At 41.1% G+C, this 19,234-nt stretch overlaps 1 protein-coding gene across 1 annotated transcript; it reads left to right on the top strand.

Annotated features, from left to right (window-relative positions):
* The first annotated feature begins 1,413 nt into the window (after positions 1 to 1,413).
* Positions 1,414 to 2,925, top strand: LOC130724983 (expansin-like B1). The gene is made up of 4 exons (XM_057576246.1): positions 1,414 to 1,549; positions 1,888 to 1,997; positions 2,300 to 2,617; positions 2,737 to 2,925. The coding sequence occupies exons 1-4, from the start codon at positions 1,414 to 1,416 to the stop codon at positions 2,923 to 2,925; spliced, it is 753 nt and encodes a 250-aa protein (XP_057432229.1).
* The last annotated feature ends 16,309 nt before the right edge of the window (positions 2,926 to 19,234 follow it).

The raw sequence follows: 19,234 nt of genomic DNA, 5'->3' as shown, positions 1-19,234 counted from the left end.
TACCCCACTCACACCTATATTCTATTAGGAATATAATATAAAACAATTCAAGTAGCTCTTACCACTTTTAAAATAATTAATTGTTTGACATAGTATCAGAGTCTCTACGACTAAGTGGTCTAATGTTTGATCCTTGCTTCCCTCATTTTCTAATTAAAAAGTGAAATTTAAGCACATGATAGGTGAATCTGTGCATTTATCTAAAAAAAAATTCTCTCTTCTATATCTATCTATCTTGGGATGTGAGTATATTTAGTGTCAAATATTGCTGCTGAGAAGCCTATGAAAAAATTGTTACAAATCATCACCATTATTTTTTTAATAAACAATTTCAGATGGTTCCATTTGACATGAAAAAGTCCCAAGTAATTACAATTTGTTGAATTTACTCTAATAAATGAATCTGTGAGTGCATTACAATAAAACCTGGGCTTTTAGTGTTTCTCTCGTAGCCTTTGGTTTTGACCCAATTAACAAACACACATTGAAAACCGTGTAAGTATTTATAATGTCAGTGAACAAACCACGGGAACGCAGAAACAACTATGTTTTAGTTGAATACTAGTTTAAAGGTTATTGGATAGATTGATATTAGCATATATAGCTACACCCAGCTGGAAAAAAAAGTGGACTATACCACTTGGGTGTGCTATAAATATGACTCTTTATATTTGTTCTCAGTGACGGATCCAGAAATTTTATGTTGTGGGGGCAATATACAATTTTTTTTATCACAGCACAAGAATTTATAACATATAAATTATAAAATATCACCACCACCAAATAGTATATAAGTTTTACCAACATAACATATTAGTTTGAGGTTTTTGGTTGAGCTTTTCTTTTTTCGAGGTTTTTGGATAGTTTGCGTTGTAGTGGTTGGGTTTTTATCAACTTTTTGTTGGCTTGGTCACTGTACTCATCGTTGAAAATTGATATTTCTCAACTTTTTGTGTATTAATATATATTTTGTTATTGAAAAAAATATATCACTATCAAAATTTACTCAAACGATCCTATTTCACTAATTATTATATATGATACTCTATCAACTATAAAATTCTAATTCAATATATTACATTAGTTGTAAAATATCATGTATATATATGTCGCGTCGTACACAGCACAAATTAATAGAAAATCAGAATTTGAGTGCGTGGGGCACTTACTGTAAGCTTAAAGTTTAAACTTATGACCGGTGCAATATGAGTGCATGGGGGCATTTGTAATTATTTACCGGGGGCAATACATCTGAATACTAATATCATTAGTGCTTTTTATGAAAATCAGGTGGGGGCATTTGCCCCACCCTTGGCCAATGTACATCCGTCCCTGTTTGTCCTTCACAACTCTGCTTCTTAATTAGCATTCTCTCTCCTCCCTTTTACTCCTTGAGAATTTGTTCCTTTAGACATGGAACTTGGTTTTAAGCACCAACTTGGTCTTATTTGTGTCATAATGCTATTTCCAGCACTGTGTAACGGCAAGGAATATTATAATAAATCCAGAGCAGCCTATTATGTCACCTCTGATGGCTATGGGAGTCCAAGTAAGTAAAGCCTCTCCCTTTCTACCTATATATAGAAAGATATAGGATGAAGATCCTCTCTCTTCTCTATTTTGTTGTTTCACCAATCAAAGTGTCATGACAATATGAGTATGCCGATTATAAACTTATACCGATGGTTTGTAAATGACATGATATAATTTGAAGATAACACTAAGTGATTTATTTGTAATAAACACATGTCATTGTGGTTGCGAAATTATGGTCAAATGCAGATTGATGCTGCCGTAAAAATCCAAAACCCTTTACGTTATGTACAGGTGACCTCTATATCACTTTCACTGCTTCACATGACAGCTATATTATCATTGATGTTTCAGGAGGTGCTTGTGGCTTTGGAGACTATGGAAGAACAGTCAATGATGGCCATGTCACAGACTTGTCAGCTAGGCTATGGAACAATGGGGGTGGCTGCGGTGCATGTTATCAGGTAATTTTGTTTTCCCTTCTTTACAAAAGAAAGCTTCATCATAATTGAATTTGGAAGAAAACTTATTTTGTTTAAACCAGTAGTCTCCTACTATACACTGAGTAAAACATGTTTTAGCCGGATAAGATTTATAGAGGCGGTAAAATTCTTCCTCTCAAGTATTTGATGCAACTGCATTTATAAGCACTTGAACCCGAGAACTATGTTTAAGTTAGAACAATACTGGTTGATGTACGCGCTTAGTGACATTTGCGAGAAAACATTGCAAGCATCTCCACTAATTTATAAATGATGATATTTAGGTCAGGTGCAAAATAGCACAATATTGTGATTACAATGGAGCATATGTAGTTGCAACTGACTATGGTGAAGGAGACAGAACAGACTTCACCTTGAGCCCACGCGCCTTCTCGAAATTGGGACGCGACAAAGTTGCATCTGAGGCGTTGAAGAAATACAGTGTGCTTGATGTTGAATACAAAAGGGTCCCCTGCACATTCAAGGGCAACACCATCGTGTTTCAGATCAATAAACAGTACAGCAGTAACCCTGGTTACTTTGCTATTGTGATTCTCTATGTAGGTGGAACATCTCATGTCACTTCTGTTGAGTTTTTGCGGGTATGCATACTCTATATCTGGTTGCACACAATTCTCATTATAAAGGTTTCAAAACTGTTGTTCTGCACCTTCTTCTTCTATTCAATTTCTTGATTTTTGAAATGATGTCAATGATGCAGAAAGAACACCACAAATGGGAGCCTCTACACAGGTCTTATGGTGCAATCTTTGACATAGCTAAACCACCAAGAGGTGAAATAAGATTGAAGTTCCAAGTGAGTGGCAGTGAAGGGCTTCATTGGGTGGAACCCAAGTTTGCAATCCCTGCAAACTGGAAGGCTGGAGCTACATATTCTACTAATTTATAGGTTAATTATTACATGAAAAGACCACCTTTAGAATCTTCGCTAAACTCTTTTGTTACATTCTGGTGTGTTTAGATGTTGTTTTTTGGGATCAATATTAAGATAATTTAATTACAAGAAGGAAAGAGTCTTTTCTTGATGCTCTCTTTGTAAACTTTAATGATCCTACTCTCTATTAATGTTGTTGCGAATAGTATTCATGTTCAATTGAAGAGGCTTTTTGGTGGGGCTTCAAATACCATAACCACTGACTGATATAACAGTTAAGTTCTATTTGATCTTCAAGAAATGCTTAGTGAAAGCATTCTGTTAGAAAAAAAAATCTAAGCCAACTTATATGTGCAGATCCAAATTATTACACCATTTTCGCCTTCTACTTCAGCTCAAATCAATAGTTCCATACTACAACCTCTATACCACCATTTTCACTTTCAAATTTGTGTTGACGCAAACAAAAAAAAAACACACATCCTAACGCATCAATAGAGAAGCATTAAAAAAATCCAAACATACACTAAGTTCCATTCTTATTGATCTACACAGATATTAGATTTATCTAGGCTTAAAAGCATTTAATGCCCCTGTTGGGTTGATTGCAATGTAAATCTCACATTCATAATGAAGGAGAAAAAAGATCAAGGTAAGTTATTGGAGAAGTCCCACATTGCTTAGATTAGTGAGGGGTGAGAGAGTTCAATGCTATATATATGGATCTCAGGCTGCTTGTTTCAACACACCAAAAACATCAAAACAATAGCACCTGAAAACACTTTAAGTTTATATTTGTGTTTTTTTTTCTCTTATGCTCTTGCTCTAGAGTATTGTGAGATGTAGTTCAAATATTTACTTTGGAGAGTGTGGGTGTACTGGGGTCATGGGGTGGTTGAGAGTGGAGTCTATGTGTTGTAATAATTTTCACATAGTGTTTATTCTCTAGTTGTCGATTTTTACAACGACCGTGGTTTTTTCTCCGGTTTTGGACATTATATTCTTGTGTTGTTGGTTGCGCTCCTGGTTTATTTTACTTCTTCAGTTGTGTTGTTCCCCAACAGTGGTATCAGAGCTTCCGGTTCGATGGATATCACTTTGTGTGGTGGTGGAGGGAGGATTTTACCTAGTGGTTGTGACGATGATGGTAGTTGCAGCGATGCGGGGTTGTGGCGGTGGATGTGGTGGTGAAGGTGGAAGTGGTCGTGTTGGAGGGTGGCGGCGTCGACGATATTGGTGGTGGTGGTGGCGCAGATGACAGTGGTGAAGGTAGTTATAGCGTGGGAGGGTGGTAGTAACAGTGGTGGCAACAACGAAACTGGTGTAGGATGCAAATGGAGGTGGTGGAGGTTGGTGGTCGCGATAGTGGTGACAATTGCGGTCAAGATGGTGGTGGTGACAGTAGAATGTGGTGGTGGTGGTGGCGGCGATGATGGTGGTGACAGTGGTGGGTGGTGGCGGTGAGTGCTTATGGTAATGAAGTTTCATATTATTGAAAATAAAAATCATAATCACAAAACTATATTTCGTGGTTTTAAGAAATAAGTTAAAATAGTTTTAAAATTTTGTAAAAACTCACTTCAGCTCTATTTTTAGCGAATATATTTTGTTTTCAAATTTACATTTAATAACCAAAAAATGAAAATTGACAACCACCCTGAACGACCCTTAAAAAACAGTATTGCCCTCCATCTAATTTGTATGACTCGCGCAATTAGATATGCTAATGAAAATTAGATTTAATATGAATAAGCCATTTGCATAAAATTTAATGATGTCAACGAATATAATTTTTAGAACTTGTATTAAATATAAGGGTATTATTACATTCTCAAATCAACATTCAATATTTTAGATGTTAACGGAAAAAGGCCTGAGTACATTGAGTATAGTTCAACTTTTTAAGTACTTATTGTAAGACATTGAAATTATTGAATAAATTATTACAAAATAAGTATATTATTATGATAATATATGAATTGGTTGACCTTTGTCTGTTGTCTGTTTTTCGTAAATGAATTTTTGTTGAATGATTTACTATTGTCATGATTCTGAGCAATGTGTATATAAACATGATAATGTGTCATAGGACAACTCCACTTTGTTGTTGTTGATGTCGGAAAACAACATAAGTTTTGTTTCTGTAGTTAGTCGTTAGTAAACGACAGAAATGCACAATATTTAGAAATAGACTTAGGTTAATTATTTAATTAATCTTATGAGTCATAAAAATAAAAATAAAATAAAAATAATAGGGATAAATTTTGTGGTTTTCGAAATTAATGATTAGGAGAGAGAAAAGTGGGTTAAATTTAAGGGTGCACATGAGTTAGGTTGGATAGATTTGTAGACTAATTAAGATCCGAACCGATCAAAATTGTTTGTGTTGGGTTGGGTTGGATTTCATGAATTTTTACCAAAATCATTTTGGAGTGGAAATTTGGTTAACTTCGGAATTTTTAATTTTTAGTAATTAAATTATCAATTAAACCTTGTTTTGACTTGAAACTTAAGCAAAATAGGAGATAATGATTTGAAATTTTTTAGGAGACTTCTAGAAGGTGAATGAAACATGGGATAATGAATGTGATCAACTTTTAGCGTTAAGGGAATTTATTTTCGGAATTTACCCTTTTATTTTAATTAATTTTATCAAATTAAGGTTTAGTAGCTTGAAGGGCAAACAAGCTAGGTTAACTTGGTTCTAGAACTTTGGAGGAGCTTCTAGAGAAGTGATATAACATTAGAAAACTGAATGGAAGTCAGTTTTAACTAGTGTTTAATTAATTAATTAATTAGGGAATATTCTAGAGATAAGTTGTTGAGTTCTATCTAGTAATTCAAAGGAAATGGGGAAGAGAATGAACCAAGACTAGGGTTTAGGGAAAGGGGAGTTAAAAACAGAAAAAACCACTCCCATATGATGGGCTGGTCGAGCATTTCAAGGGGGATGAGTTGGTCAGCCTCTCCTATAAATAGAACCTCAGTCAGAAGGCTAAAAACACACACCTCAGTAGCTGCTTCCCTTACTAGAAAAACTACACTTGAGACTCATCAATCTCAAGTGCTCCCTCTCCCTATTGTTGCCGAAACCCCCTCCTTCCCTTGGTAGTTGATAGCACTTCTTCCATTCCCCAATTCTTCAAGGTCCTTCGTCTTAGCGCTATAACCTAAGGAGGTAAGGGTAGCTTCTTTCTTAATGCGTGAGTCTGCCTGATTTTTATTTTCTTGCATGATACATGAAGTGAAGGTGTTTAAGGCGTTGAATTGGTTGAATAATTGTCTTGGTTGTTGTTGTTCTCTCTATATTGAAAACATGCTTTCTTTTGTTGAATCGTTGTTGGGCGACATATTGATTAAATGTTGTTGTTGGAAAATTAATGAGATTAACCTTGTTGTTGGCTGTTGTTTGGGTAAGGGGATGAACCTTAATATTATTGTGGATTGTTTTGTTTAGGGAATATAACTTAATCTTGTTGTTGGTTGTTGTTTGATTAAGGGGATAGGCCTTAATCTTATTGGTGATATTCTGATATCTTATCTTTAATTTGTAGATATGTTGTTATTTTGTTTTAGTATTTGAACATGTTGTGATTTGTAAAAATTGAAGATATGATGTTATTAGATTAAATTTTGAAGATAAGGTTAATTTGTTAAGGTGGTTGCTCATTCAAATTTCGAACTCATTTTAGTTTGAAATTCGAATTGGGATAGCTGTTTGTTGTGGATTGTTCTTTAATGTTTGCTACTTGTCTATGTGGGCGCTTAACGCTTTAGTTGATGAGCCGTTGTAAGATCAAGTTTTGATCAGTGGTTGCATCTCTATATTTTGATGATTACAATTAAGGTTTGTGATGATGAACAATTGTCGTACCCTAACGTTTGTCTTCTTAGTTGTGACAAACAGGTTCTGAATCTGACCCAAGACTATCTATTCAGAAGAAGAAGAACCAAGGGATACTAAAAAGAGAGCTCTAAAGCGTACCATGTTCGTTCAGAACAGTGACAAATCCTTCAGAAGCTCTGAAGATACAAGCTCTCAAGAGGTTCTGAAGAACCAGAGTCAGAAGTTCTGAAGACCAGATGTTCCAGTGGAACGGTCCAGAAGCAGAAGACTCAAGTTCTGAAGACCTGCAAGAAGTTGGTTCTGAAGACCCAAGCTATTCTAGCTCTGACGTTCAGAAGTTCTGAGGAACTTGTTCAGAAGCAGAAGTTGCAAGGTCAGAAGAATCCAAGCTTCAATCTGACGAGGATCAGAAGCTTCACCAACGTTCATCTGAAGCCTTCAGATCTCAAGTCAACTGGTGAAAGGACAGGTCGCTATCATAGTACAACATCGTACAAGTCTCAGTCTGTCCACCACCTACCTCGTGCAGCCTTGCAGTCTGATTTTACAAGATTGCCACTCCAACGGATAAAACCCTAGCAACGGCTACATCACAAGCCTTGGAGTATATAAAGGCTGAAGAAAGAAGAAAGAGGCTAAGAAACCTTGTTGAAATTATTCAACTCATACGAACCAATCTCTTAGCATTATTTCTTCACTGTTCTTAAACATCTGAGTTTACTATTAGCTTTTTAGAAGCACTCATTGTAAACCCGAAACCTTTTACACTACATTCTAAAGCTCATTAAGAGACCAAGGTTGGTCGGATCTTAAGAGGACTGAATCAAGGTTGATTCAGTGTTTAGCTAGTCTTAAGAGGATCGGTAGATCAGCTTCTTAAGAGGATACTAGTGAGAAAATTAGTGTATTGTTAGTCACTTAGCAGGTAGCAAAGTGCAGTTGTAACACTCATTGATTTTAGTGAATTGCCTTCATCAGAAGAAGGAAGAAATCACCTTCGCAGGTGGACTGGATTAGCTTGAGCTTTTATCTCAAGTGAACCAGGATAAAATACTTGCGTGCTTTACTTCTTATCCTTCAGCACCTAGTTCTTATCTTTGAGTTTTCGAAAAGATACAAAAGTATATCATTTATTCAAAAACTCTATTCAAACCCCCCCTTTCTAGTGTTTTTCGCACCTTCAGCCGTAAGTGGTGAAGTCTGAATTTCTTCACGACAAGGAGTAGATGACGCGGCGTAGAAGGAAGACTTGCAAAGCGGGCGTTTTGAATGATTGTTATCTGGAATTTTAATCTCGCCGAACGTCGATATTTTGTTGGATTTCTAATTACGCTAGCGGTTACTTAGGATTTTATCGGTATATCTTATTATCTCTTTTTGGTTATTAAAGTTATGCTTAGATATTATCTTTTTCCAAAGTTTGAAAATCAAACGATTAAATGATCAATTTTTAAAATTGAGATAGACTAGTCAACTGGATTTTGAACTTAATGGATAATTGAATTGTTTCGGAAATGATTTGAAAATATTATCGAAAAAACTCATTTGAGTTCAAGTAAGAACTCAGGTTGTTCTGTCTAAGGCAAGAAGGGCTTTCAATGAGGCATTGTGCCCGCCCAGCTTACCTGGGAACTTCTCTGGCCATTGCTTCGGTGATTGTGGGCCTTTTGTTTCGAACTATCACCCTTTGGAAAAGAAAAAAACCCCGAGTTAGTCCCAATATTTGTTGGGTTACTAATGTGATCCCCGGTTGAGAAATTGGGGCGTTACATTTGTGGTATCAGAGCTTTGGTTGAGATAACCAGAGCTTTTGGGTAGACTTGTTTGCTTAAGATGTTTGAACTCTAAGATGGATTGATGGGGTGTCAATCGAAGGAAGAGTGAGTTGAATGCTTGTTGTAATGTGTTTGTGTTTGAAGGTTGTTCGTAGGTGAAGAACCTGATATTTATTGTAGTTGATAAATATATATTTATATATATAGTTATAACTTACATTATTGGATGCGATCATAAACATTGATTGGCTGTCCCACCATCATGTACTGCCTGATAGCACCAATAAAGTAGTTATCTTCCCCAATGCTATACTCGTAGTGTTCTTAAACTCCTATTTTTTCGAAACTCTCTTTGAAGAATTGAGTTTTGAAATCCCTTTGGCTATGACCGTGGTAGAGATTAAGGAGAATGGCGTACAAGGGAAGAAATGACTTGATGCCTTTACCAAGAATTACTGACTTAATAAACCGGTTACGAGGAGCTGTTGACGATGAGGAATTAACCTTGGAATAATATAGCGACGTTAGAGACCTCTCTACCTTCTAGTTGTTTTAGTTAACTTGTTTATCTTTTCGTTCGAATTCAAATGGGTTGTACCCACCTTATCTTATGTCATAGTGGTTGTCACTTTTGTTTTCAGTTTTGGAAGTCGTAACCTTTTGATCATACCCCCATAAATGAATTCATTGTCTTTCACTTAAGTGTTATGATAGTTTTGGGGTTACATTGTTCGGTGTTGGGATGATGTCCTATTTGGTTGTCATTGTGGTGCATATTGTGTTGTTGCGGCCAATGTGATGGTGGAAGGAACCATTGGTTAAACATGGATGGTGGATGGAACCATCGGTCAGACCAAGAAGGTGGATGGAACCACGGGAAAAACGGGATTGGTGGATGGAACCAACGATTAGATAATATGGTGAATGGAACCATCGATCGAGCACGGTGGTGGATTGAACCACCGGACAAATCAGATGGTGGACGGAACCATTGTGTGGGCAAGGTGGTCGATGGAACCATCGCACGAGTGAAGTGGTGGATGGAACCATTGAACTCAAAGTCCGGAAAGATTTTTTTTTCCAATGTCTGTATTGTTGTTGTTGTTGTTGTTGCGGTTGTTGTTGTGAAATGGTGGATGGAACCATTGAACTCAAAGTTCGGAAGGATTTGATTTTTCCCATGTCTGTATTGTTGTTGTTTTCGTTGTGAAATGGTGAATGGAACCATTGAACTCAAAGTTCGGAAGGATTTAATTTTCTCGTGTCTGTATTTTTGTTGTTGTTGTTGTCGTTGTTGCCTTATTGTTAAAGGGTGGAGGCAACCCTTAAACTCGAAGCCCGTGAGGATTTGTGTTCCTTGTCTGGGTAGTTATTGTTCTTGTTGTTGTTATTTAGGAAAAATGTGGAGAGAACCTTTAAACTCGAAATACGTGAGGATTTTTTCTCCCGTGTCTGGGTTGTTGTTGTTGTTATCGAATGCGGAGGAAACCTTTAAACTGGAAGTCCGTGAGAATTTGTTTCCGTGTCAGAGTGGTTGTTATTGTTGCGGTTGCTGTTGTGGTTCTGGTTTTGGTTGTTCTCGTTGTTGTCGTTGTCTTGGTTATTGCTGTACTCGAATCTCTGGTGGGGATGGCGATCAAAGTGTCTCGGCGTGAGCATGACGCTATGTGTTAGAGTAGTCATTGAGTTTTTCCTTGAACATAGGATCGAGCAGTGGAGGAACGAGCAATTTCCTTAGTTGAGGTAATTTGGAATCAAGTCACGGTAACACGACTTGGGAGTTAGAGGACAAGATGAAGGAACAGTATCCCGAACTGTTTCCTGACTCTTAAGTATCGAGGTCAAAACTTTTGTAAGGGGGGTAGAATTGTAAGACCTTGAAATTATTGAATAAGTTACTACGAAATAAGTATATTATTATGATAATATATGAATTGGTTGATCTTTGTTTGTTGTCTGTTTTTCGTAAATGGATTTCTGTTGATTGACTTACTATTGTCATGATTATGAGCAATGCGTGTATAGCATGTAAACATGATAATGTCTCATAGGACAACTCCACTTTGTTGTTGTTGATGTTGTTGTTGCTGTCGGAAAACATCATAAGTTTTGTTTTTGTAGTTAGTCGTTAGTAAACGACAGAAATGCACAATATTTAAAAATAGACTTAGGTTAATTATTTAATTAATCTTATGAGTCATAAAAATAAATATAAAATTTAAATAATAGGGATACATTTTGTGGTTTTTGAAATTAATCGCTAGGGGAGTGAAAAGTGGGTTAAAAGCCTAATTTTGAGTTGTTTAAGGGCATTTAAATCAAAGTTTATTAAACCTTTTAAAAAATTGAAAAGGTGATACAAAATTTAAATAAAATTAAGATTAGGTCTGAGGTGACTCAAAAATAAGTATTTTATTAAAAAATAAATTATTTTCTGAAATAATTCGTAATTGTTTAATTTAATGATATCAAGGTAATTTTTTTTGACAGCAAAAGGAATAATATTATAAACTACTTGGCGAGCCAAGCACGAAGGGAAACAAAAGGGGAGTGAAGGTTAGTACATCAAAAAGCTAACCAACACACAAATATAGCCAACCCCAAACCCAAAAGAAAAACCCACCTAGCCCAAAACCATATAAACAGACCCAGATCATGACGGAAAGGATCAAACAGTCGGCTCAACCCTCGGGACCTTGTGTTATCAGGAATGCCATGGAGGACAACCTCATCAGAGCAATCGTAAACCATACCCATACGTTTTCCAATAGCCAAAGCTGCCCTCGCCCTAGTCATAACCCCCCGAGGACCCCGAGGAAGCGGAGAATCCACAACTATGAGTTGATTACACTGTGGGCTCAAAGTACCCTCCCCAATACCTGCGGAAGAACAACTCCCAAACTCCGACACTACCCCCTGATTCAGCAACTTCTTGGGTAATTTAAAGACTATATCATTAGCATATCTTGCAAAAATTTGAAATTTCGGTTCGTAAAAATAGTAGATAATATATGAAGATAACCAAAATCATTTTGGAGTGGAAAATTGGTTAAATTCGGAATTTTTGATTTTTAGTAATTAAATTATCAATTAAACCTTGTTTTGACTTGAAACTTAAGCAAAATAGAAGATATTGATTTGAAATTTTTTAGGAGACTTCTAGAAGGTGAAGGAAACACAAGAGAATAATGTGATCAACTTTTAGGTTTAAGGGAATTTATTTTCGGAATTTACCCTTTATTTTAATTAATTTCATCAAATTAAGGTTTAGTAGCTTGAAGGGCAAACAAGCTAGGGTAACTTGGTTCTATAACTTTGGAGAAGCTTCTAGAGAAGTGATATAACATTAGAAAACTGAATGGAAGTCAGTTTTAACTAGTGTTTAATTAATTGATTAATTAATTAAGGAATATTCTAGAGATAAGTTGTTGAGTTCTATATAGAGCTAAAGAAGAGAATAAATTTTTTATTATGTTTAGAGAGAGAAAGTCTCGAGAGAGATTCCACGGTAGGACTGCTCCGCCGTGGAGAAAAATTCCGGTGAGGAGGTATGCTGGAACCCATGGCGGAACGTCAAGGTTTGGCGGCCGTTGGACATGGCCAGGTAGGAATGTTCAGCAACGGAAAGAAGGTCAACCACGACGGGGACAGGAGGAGCGAAATCGGAGACATAATGTTGAAGGTATGAAAAACGATAGAAATGGGGGGGTTTGAATAGCGTTTTCAATCTAAAACCTTTCTCACTTGAGATTTTAACAAATCTCTTCAAACACCAAAGATAAATGTGCTAAGATAAGAGTTGAGGAAAGCACACAATGATTTTATCCTGGTTCACTTGATAGATCCCTCAAGCTAATCCAGTCCACCCGTTAAGGTGATTTCTTCCTTCTTAGAATGAAGGCAATCCACTAATCAGAGTTTGTTACAACTGCACTTGCAACCTGCAAAGTGACTAACAATACAATGACTTAGCTATCACTAAGATTCACTCTCTTAGTCTTCTCAAGGATCCGACCAACCTTGGTCTCCTTAAGGAAAAACAAACAACTGGCCCATTTGGACAGACTAAAGGCGCGTAGGCCCAACTCAGCCCCTATAAATAGAGGGGAAGTACCAATTGTAAGGGACTCTTAGCTCATTTGGCAATAACAACATTGAAATTCAGTTATATTTTCTCTCTCTAGGCAGTTAGGAGTTCCTCTCTCTAAGATTTCCGATCACACTCCACACACTCTAGGCACCATGCCTTGATTCTATTTTCTTGACCGGAACATTGTCGCCGTCTGTGGGGAATCGGTAAATTTTGATTCCCGGACTACGTGGATCGTGATTTGAAGGAGAAATTCTCTGGTTTTCTGTGAGACATTTCGTTAGTTCTTGAGTTTTTGGTAAACGTTCGTAGGTGCCGATGGAAACACGTCGCAGACGACGGGAAGAAGACCCCGTGCGACGGCGCACTTCGCCACCGCGTCGCGTTCGGGGCCGTCCGTGCCGCCAGACGATTCACTGCGAGGAAGCAACTCCAGTAACTCCTCCAGCTCCGCCTCCGCCTCCTTCGTCTCCAACACCTCCGTTGCCTTCACCGCCAACGTCACCGGAACAAAGAAGGTCGCCAGTACAGTCACCTGTGGACTCAGAAGGAGAGACGCAGGCACCTCAAGCTCCGATCTCTGCCAAGATTGGAGACGCTTGATCAGCAGCATCGACGAGATAAGGCAACAGAATAATTATCTTCAGGAGCAGCTAGAGTATTATCGTTACGAGCAGTAGGACGAAGGAGAGCGCGAGGCAGAGGCTGTGGCTGAATTTGAGCCATTATTAGCAGCGGTAAGGGAGGTGGCCATTCCAGATAATATGAAGAATATAGTCCTTGAAACATACAGCGGAAAAGCAGATCCAAAGGAACACCTACTGTATTTCAACACAAAGATGGTGATTAGCGCCGCTTCGGACGCAGCCAAGTGCAGAATGTTTCCAGCAACTTTCAAAGGAACAGCAATGGCGTGGTTCACAACTCTTCTGCGAGGATCCATCACCAACTTCCGAGATTTTTCGTCCAAATTCCTCGTCCAGTTCTCAGCAAGCAAGACAAAGCAAGTGACGATCGAGGACTTGTACAACGTGCGACAGTCTGCAGGGGAGACTCTGAAACAATACGTGAAACGATTCAGTGATGTGTCGGTAAAGATTGAGGAATTGGAGCCGAATGCCTGTGCCCGGGCCTTAAAAAATGGTATACAACCTGGAAAGCTAAACAGCAAACTGAGTCATAAGCCGGCCAAATCAATGGCGGAGGTACGCGCGCGGGCGAACACGTACATTCTTGACGAGGAGGACGACGCTTTCAAGCGAAGAAGGGCGAAGGTGGAAAAGGATGGTGATACGCATCACCAGAAGATAAAGCAAGCAAGGAAAAGCTTGAAGGGAGTAAAGGGCGAGACAGGAAAGTCTGGGCAGTGGAGAAGACAACGAGAGACCCCTTGTATCCGAGGAGGGACAATGTTGAGCGTCGCCGACCCTGGCACCAGGCTGACTCTCGCTGGCGTGGAGAGTCGGGAAAGAGTCTGAGTGCTCATCTAACAGAGTTGCTCCGTGATGTCAAGGCGACCCATGTCGTTGAAGAGGGCGAAAGGGAAGCAGACCCGCCGCGACCAAAATCAGATAAGACTAAGTGGTGTGAGTATCATCGATCAGCAGGACATGATACAGGGGATTGTTTTCCTTTAAAGAATGAGATAGAAAAGCTCATCAGAGCAGGGCGAGCGCAGCTAAATGACCGCAATGAGCATTGGAATGGCGAGCGACAACAGGGAAATAGGTATAGGAACTCTCGCCAGCAGGATGATCGCCGACGGGAGGATCGCCGCCGCACGCCGAGTGCGGAAAAGAAGGAAACACTGGCTACCAAGAAAAAGAACGCAGAAGAAACATTTAATAAAGATCTCGACCCACCGGTGGGCACAATTAATACAATTGCAGGTGGTTTCGGCGGAGGAGGAGATACAGCTTCGGCGAGAATGAGACATGTCAGGGCGGTAACCTCGGTGTAACAATACCAAGCTCCTTTTGGTTTCCAGCATCCGGATATAGTAATCTCATCAGCGGATTTTGAGGGAGTCAAAATGCATAAAGATGATCTGGTGGTTGTTATGGTTCGGATCAACAACTTTAATGTTCGCCGGGTGCTTTTGGATCAAGGTAGCTCCGCCGATATCATCTACGAGGATGCGTTTGATAAGCTGGGTTTAACTGATAAGGATTTGATGCCCTATACATGAACACTAGTAGGGTTCTCGGGAGAGCAAGTATGGGTGCGAGGTTATATAGATCTAGACACCGTTTTCGGAGTAGAGGACAACGCCAAGCTCCTTCGTGTAAGGTACCTGGTGATACAAGTTGTAGCCTCGTACAACGTTATCATTGGGAGGAATACCTTAAACCGTTTGTGCGCCGTCATTTCAACAGCCCATCTTGCAGTAAAGTACCCGCTGCTTTGTGGGAAGGTGGGGAAAATTGTGGTTGATCAAAGAAGGGCGAGGGAATGCTACAAAAATTGTCTCAGCATGTACGGGAAAAAAGGAGCAGGCGAGGGACACCGGTGTCACAAAATTGAGATCCAACAGGAAGGTCAGAACGAGCAGAGTAGGTCAAGGTTTGAGACGCGGGAGATAGACCATGGGAGGGTGAAAAGGGGGAGGAATAACCAGAGGCGAGTTGAAGAAGAAGTTGGGAAGACAGAATGGGACGGACCGTTCACAGACATTACAGCGGAAGAACGCTGGGTAGGCATCATGAATGACCTAGAAAGGTATAAGTTCAGTCGGGGGTGTTGGCGATTGAGCCTAAGCTCACCCTTGAGCAAGAAAGACGGTTGGAAAAGCTGGTAGAGGGAAATTTTGACCTCTTCAGCTAGAGTCCGAAGGACGCTACACTTTGGAACTTTCCGCGGTTCAAAACGTCAGCTCTTTTGAGCATGGGACCAGGCGACTGGAAGGGGAAAATGGCGATGGGCCGAAGCATGGACTTGGAAGCATCTCAGCGAGAAGATTATGGACAAGGGTTGAGCAAAGTGCCTGACCGCTTTCGGAAGAAGAAAGGCTCGACACACTGTGGTAGGAGCAAAGGGAAATCCGTTGCGAGAGAAATGGCCCCCAGGAACAAGAAGGTCAAGGGTAACAATCAAAAGAAAGAACTAGAGGTGAATGGGCATTCTGCGAGTGAATGGATAGCGAGTACCTCGGGGACGAAAGAGGAAGTGCTGGGCAACATACTTTGAGGGAAGAGCTAGGCAAGCAGGGGCGCGGCAAAGAGGATGGCGACTAGGATTAACCACAAAATAGGACTAAAAAATAAAGATGCACTCTTTTTCTCCGACACGGGAGTTTTTTAACGAGGCATCCCTCGATGTAAAATTCCAAACAAGTCAAATACAAAAGGATATTCATCAGAAATACTCCTGGCGTAAATCACTCAACTCTGTTCGCCCGGTGGGAAAAATTCCCCGAAGGTGACAATCCCAACACGACCTTGATGTCTGGGGATTGCTCCAGGGAAGTCCGGCGCGAATCGACGCTACTCAGATAGCAAAATTCGATCATCATATCACGTTCGCCTGGTGAGAAAAATTCTCTGAAGGTGGCAATCCCAACACGACCTTGATGTCTGGGGATTGTTCTGGGGAAGTCCAGTGCGAAACGCAGATTTCTCGTTGGCGATGTGTGCGGAAAATTGACTTATCCCCAAAATGGGGCAAGTCCCTTATCCCCTTAGTCTCCCCGAAATATGGGAATAAGAGGCCTCCCCGAAATATGTGGCGAGAATATAAACTAGGCGTAAGTCTGGGTAAGCCCATATGGCCATTGGGCCCCCAGCAGTGTAAGCCCTTGGCGGGAGAAAACCGTCGAGGTCGCACCTGCTCTTACGGGAAATATTGGTGCGAAGAAAAGCCTCGGTTCAAAAGCTGAGCAAAAGTCCTAGTTTCTTTGGCACACCTTCAAAATCGCTACACGAATGAGCAAAAGGAAAAGCTAAGCCTAAAAGGCGAACGGAGAACACGAAACGATGGAATTTAAGGCAGAGCCTAAAACAGCGACGAAAAACTCGAGAATAAAACCATGCGCGAAACAAGTTAAAGGAATACAAAGATACAATTCAATTACCAAGAAAGCAAAGTACATACAATTAGTACGAATATAACTGTGTTTCACTAACTTTTCTCCCTCATCTTTTCTTCCTCAATTTCAGCAAAGTGCTCGGCGGAATAGCCTAGGGGATCATCTCGACCAACAAGCCCGTGAGGAGTAACTTTCTTAAAAGCTCCCATGCCATCAAGGTTGATTCCTTTGTAGAGATGTTGAACTTGAGCTTTGGCAAGGAAGAAACCACGACCTCGCTCCTCCAAAATTTCAACAGCAGCGCCAGCCACGGACCTAGCCTGAGAAGTCTGGATTTGCGAGTCCCTCTCGGCGAGGGCCCGTTTCTTTTCCTTGAGCTGCAACCTCACGTCGGTGAGAGACTCGTTCGTTTCCCCCAGTTCACAGAGGAGGGACGCGATTTCCCGATCCTTGAGGATGCAAGTGGCCCTGCCGGCGTTGATCGACTCTATCTTTGCGTTCACTTCCCGTCGCAGTTCAAACCAATCCAACTATAAATCTTCCATCCTATCTTTACAAGATGATAAGTCTTCCTCATGGAGGTTCAGCTCTATGCATAAGTTTGCTTGCATGTTGGTTTGAGCCACCATTTGGGACAGCATCTCGTCATACTTGCGGTGCGCTTCCTGTGCCGCTGCCTGGTAGCCTTCAACCTCCTGCTGGAGTCTCTCCATCTCTAGAGAAGAAGTTGAGCCTTGAGACAGTTGGGCGAAGAGACACCCTGCGCGTAGAAGGTTGAACAGAGCTTCCTGCGCGGCCTGATCAAGGTCAAGAATCTCAGCCACTCTCGCGCTCCAAAGGAAATTGTCAGAAAGGACGAAATCAATAGGAGAAATCCGCTGGTTTGGAATGGAGCCTGCTTGATCACTAGTGGAAGTGGAATTGACCTTGAGAGAGGTTTGGCAGGGAGATGGCGGGGTGCGAGGAGCAAGATCTTTACCTTGTGGGTCTACCGGGCGGGCGAGCAAGGTTTCATCTGGGGTCGCCTCGACTTGAGGAGGCGGGCCATCAGGGGAAAGAACCACCGAAGAGACCCCCTCCAGATTTGGCTCGCCGGTAGCAATTCCTCTAGGGCAGGGAGAGGGTTCAGCGTCGCCTAGAGACGCGTTTTCCTCGCCCCCCCAAAGCTTGAGGGAAAGCAGCAGCGTCGCCAGTCTTAGATATTTTCACCTTTTTCTTCTTTTTTCTCTCTTTCTGAGGAGAGGGAACATCGATACTAGGGGCACCCCTTTTGGATTTTTGGATTTCTCTTAAGGGTAAAGGTTGGACGGTATCCTCCGGCGTAGGTTCGGGCCCTTTTGGAGAGGGGACGACCTTAGCCACCTCGGCGGAGAGGGTGGTGGTAGTGGAGGAAGACCCCCTGACTCTCTTCGCAGGAGGGGCAGCGATTTCGGCGTCTGAACTAGCCGCGGTGCGTTTCTGTTTCACTCCCTCGGTGTTAAAGGTGGGAGGAAATTTGGGAGAATTAGCGGCCAAAGCACGTTGCAGCGAGGCTTCGGTGAAATTGAACCCCTCCAAGAGTGAGCGGAGGGAGCCGCTGCGGACAGCCTCCAACAGTTGGGAGCTTTCAAAGATGGGAAGTCCGGCGAAAAGGCCGATGGTGGCTTTGTCCTCGCTGCTCAGCGATGAGTCAGTTGGCGGGGGAACATCACAAGGACTCTTCGTCCAGTAAAGGAGAAACAGAACGGATCCATCTCGTCGGGTGAAGGCTTCAGGGTAAGAGGGATGAACGATCACGCGGAAATAGCGTCGCCTGGGCCCTTCTTAACGTTGCTCTTATAAAGGTAAAAGCGTTGCCGACCTGAGCGGGATTTCAAGGAAATCCATCCGGGAGTTTTCGTCTTCAGGCATTTTGGGTCTACCCCATAAAAGTAGAAAAAGTGTGAGGCTTTTGCTTCGAGGCCGATAGCTTCGCAGAGGATCTCGAGACAACGGATGAAGGCCCAAGCATTCTAATGGAGTTGGCAAGGGGTCACGTTGATTTCCCTCATGACTTGGCAGAGGAACGGGGAAAAGGGTAATTTGATTCCTAACTCAAGGTAGAAATATTCATAGACATAGAAGAAATGTGGCCGTTTAGCCTTTTGTTCAAGCCCACGACACCTCCAAGGGCGACGAATGTCCAAGCCTGGGCCGATGATGAGGGCATCCTCCAAAGACTTCTCACGGCAGATGGACTCGTCAGTAGACAGCTTACAGGTTTGACAAATGGCCGCATGCTTAGGCTCTTCAACCGTGGGCTGGGGAAGATTGATGAAAATTTGTCGCCAAAAGGAATCTTTCTCATCTTCGTTAAGGGGAGTTCCCCCGGCAGGAGGCGTAGCCGCCGGAGCAGGAGTGGGGGACGCAGAGGCAACACTTCGAGATCGGGAAGACCTATGGGTACGACGCTTGGCTCACAGGAAATGTTGAGTCGATGACTTTTGATTGTCGCCGGATGTTCAAGAATGGCGAAAGTGGAGAAGAAAGAAAGTTTTAAAGTAGGAATTAAGAGTCGATTCGGAAATCGTGTCCATCATGACAAAGCTGGAATGATTATTTGGGAAACG

Source organism: Lotus japonicus, chromosome 6 (assembly GCF_012489685.1).
Source record: "Lotus japonicus ecotype B-129 chromosome 6, LjGifu_v1.2".
Taxonomy (NCBI): Eukaryota; Viridiplantae; Streptophyta; class Magnoliopsida; order Fabales; family Fabaceae; genus Lotus; species Lotus japonicus.
Note: the sequence above shows the minus strand (reverse complement) of the source record. Positions and strands in the feature narration are given on the sequence as shown.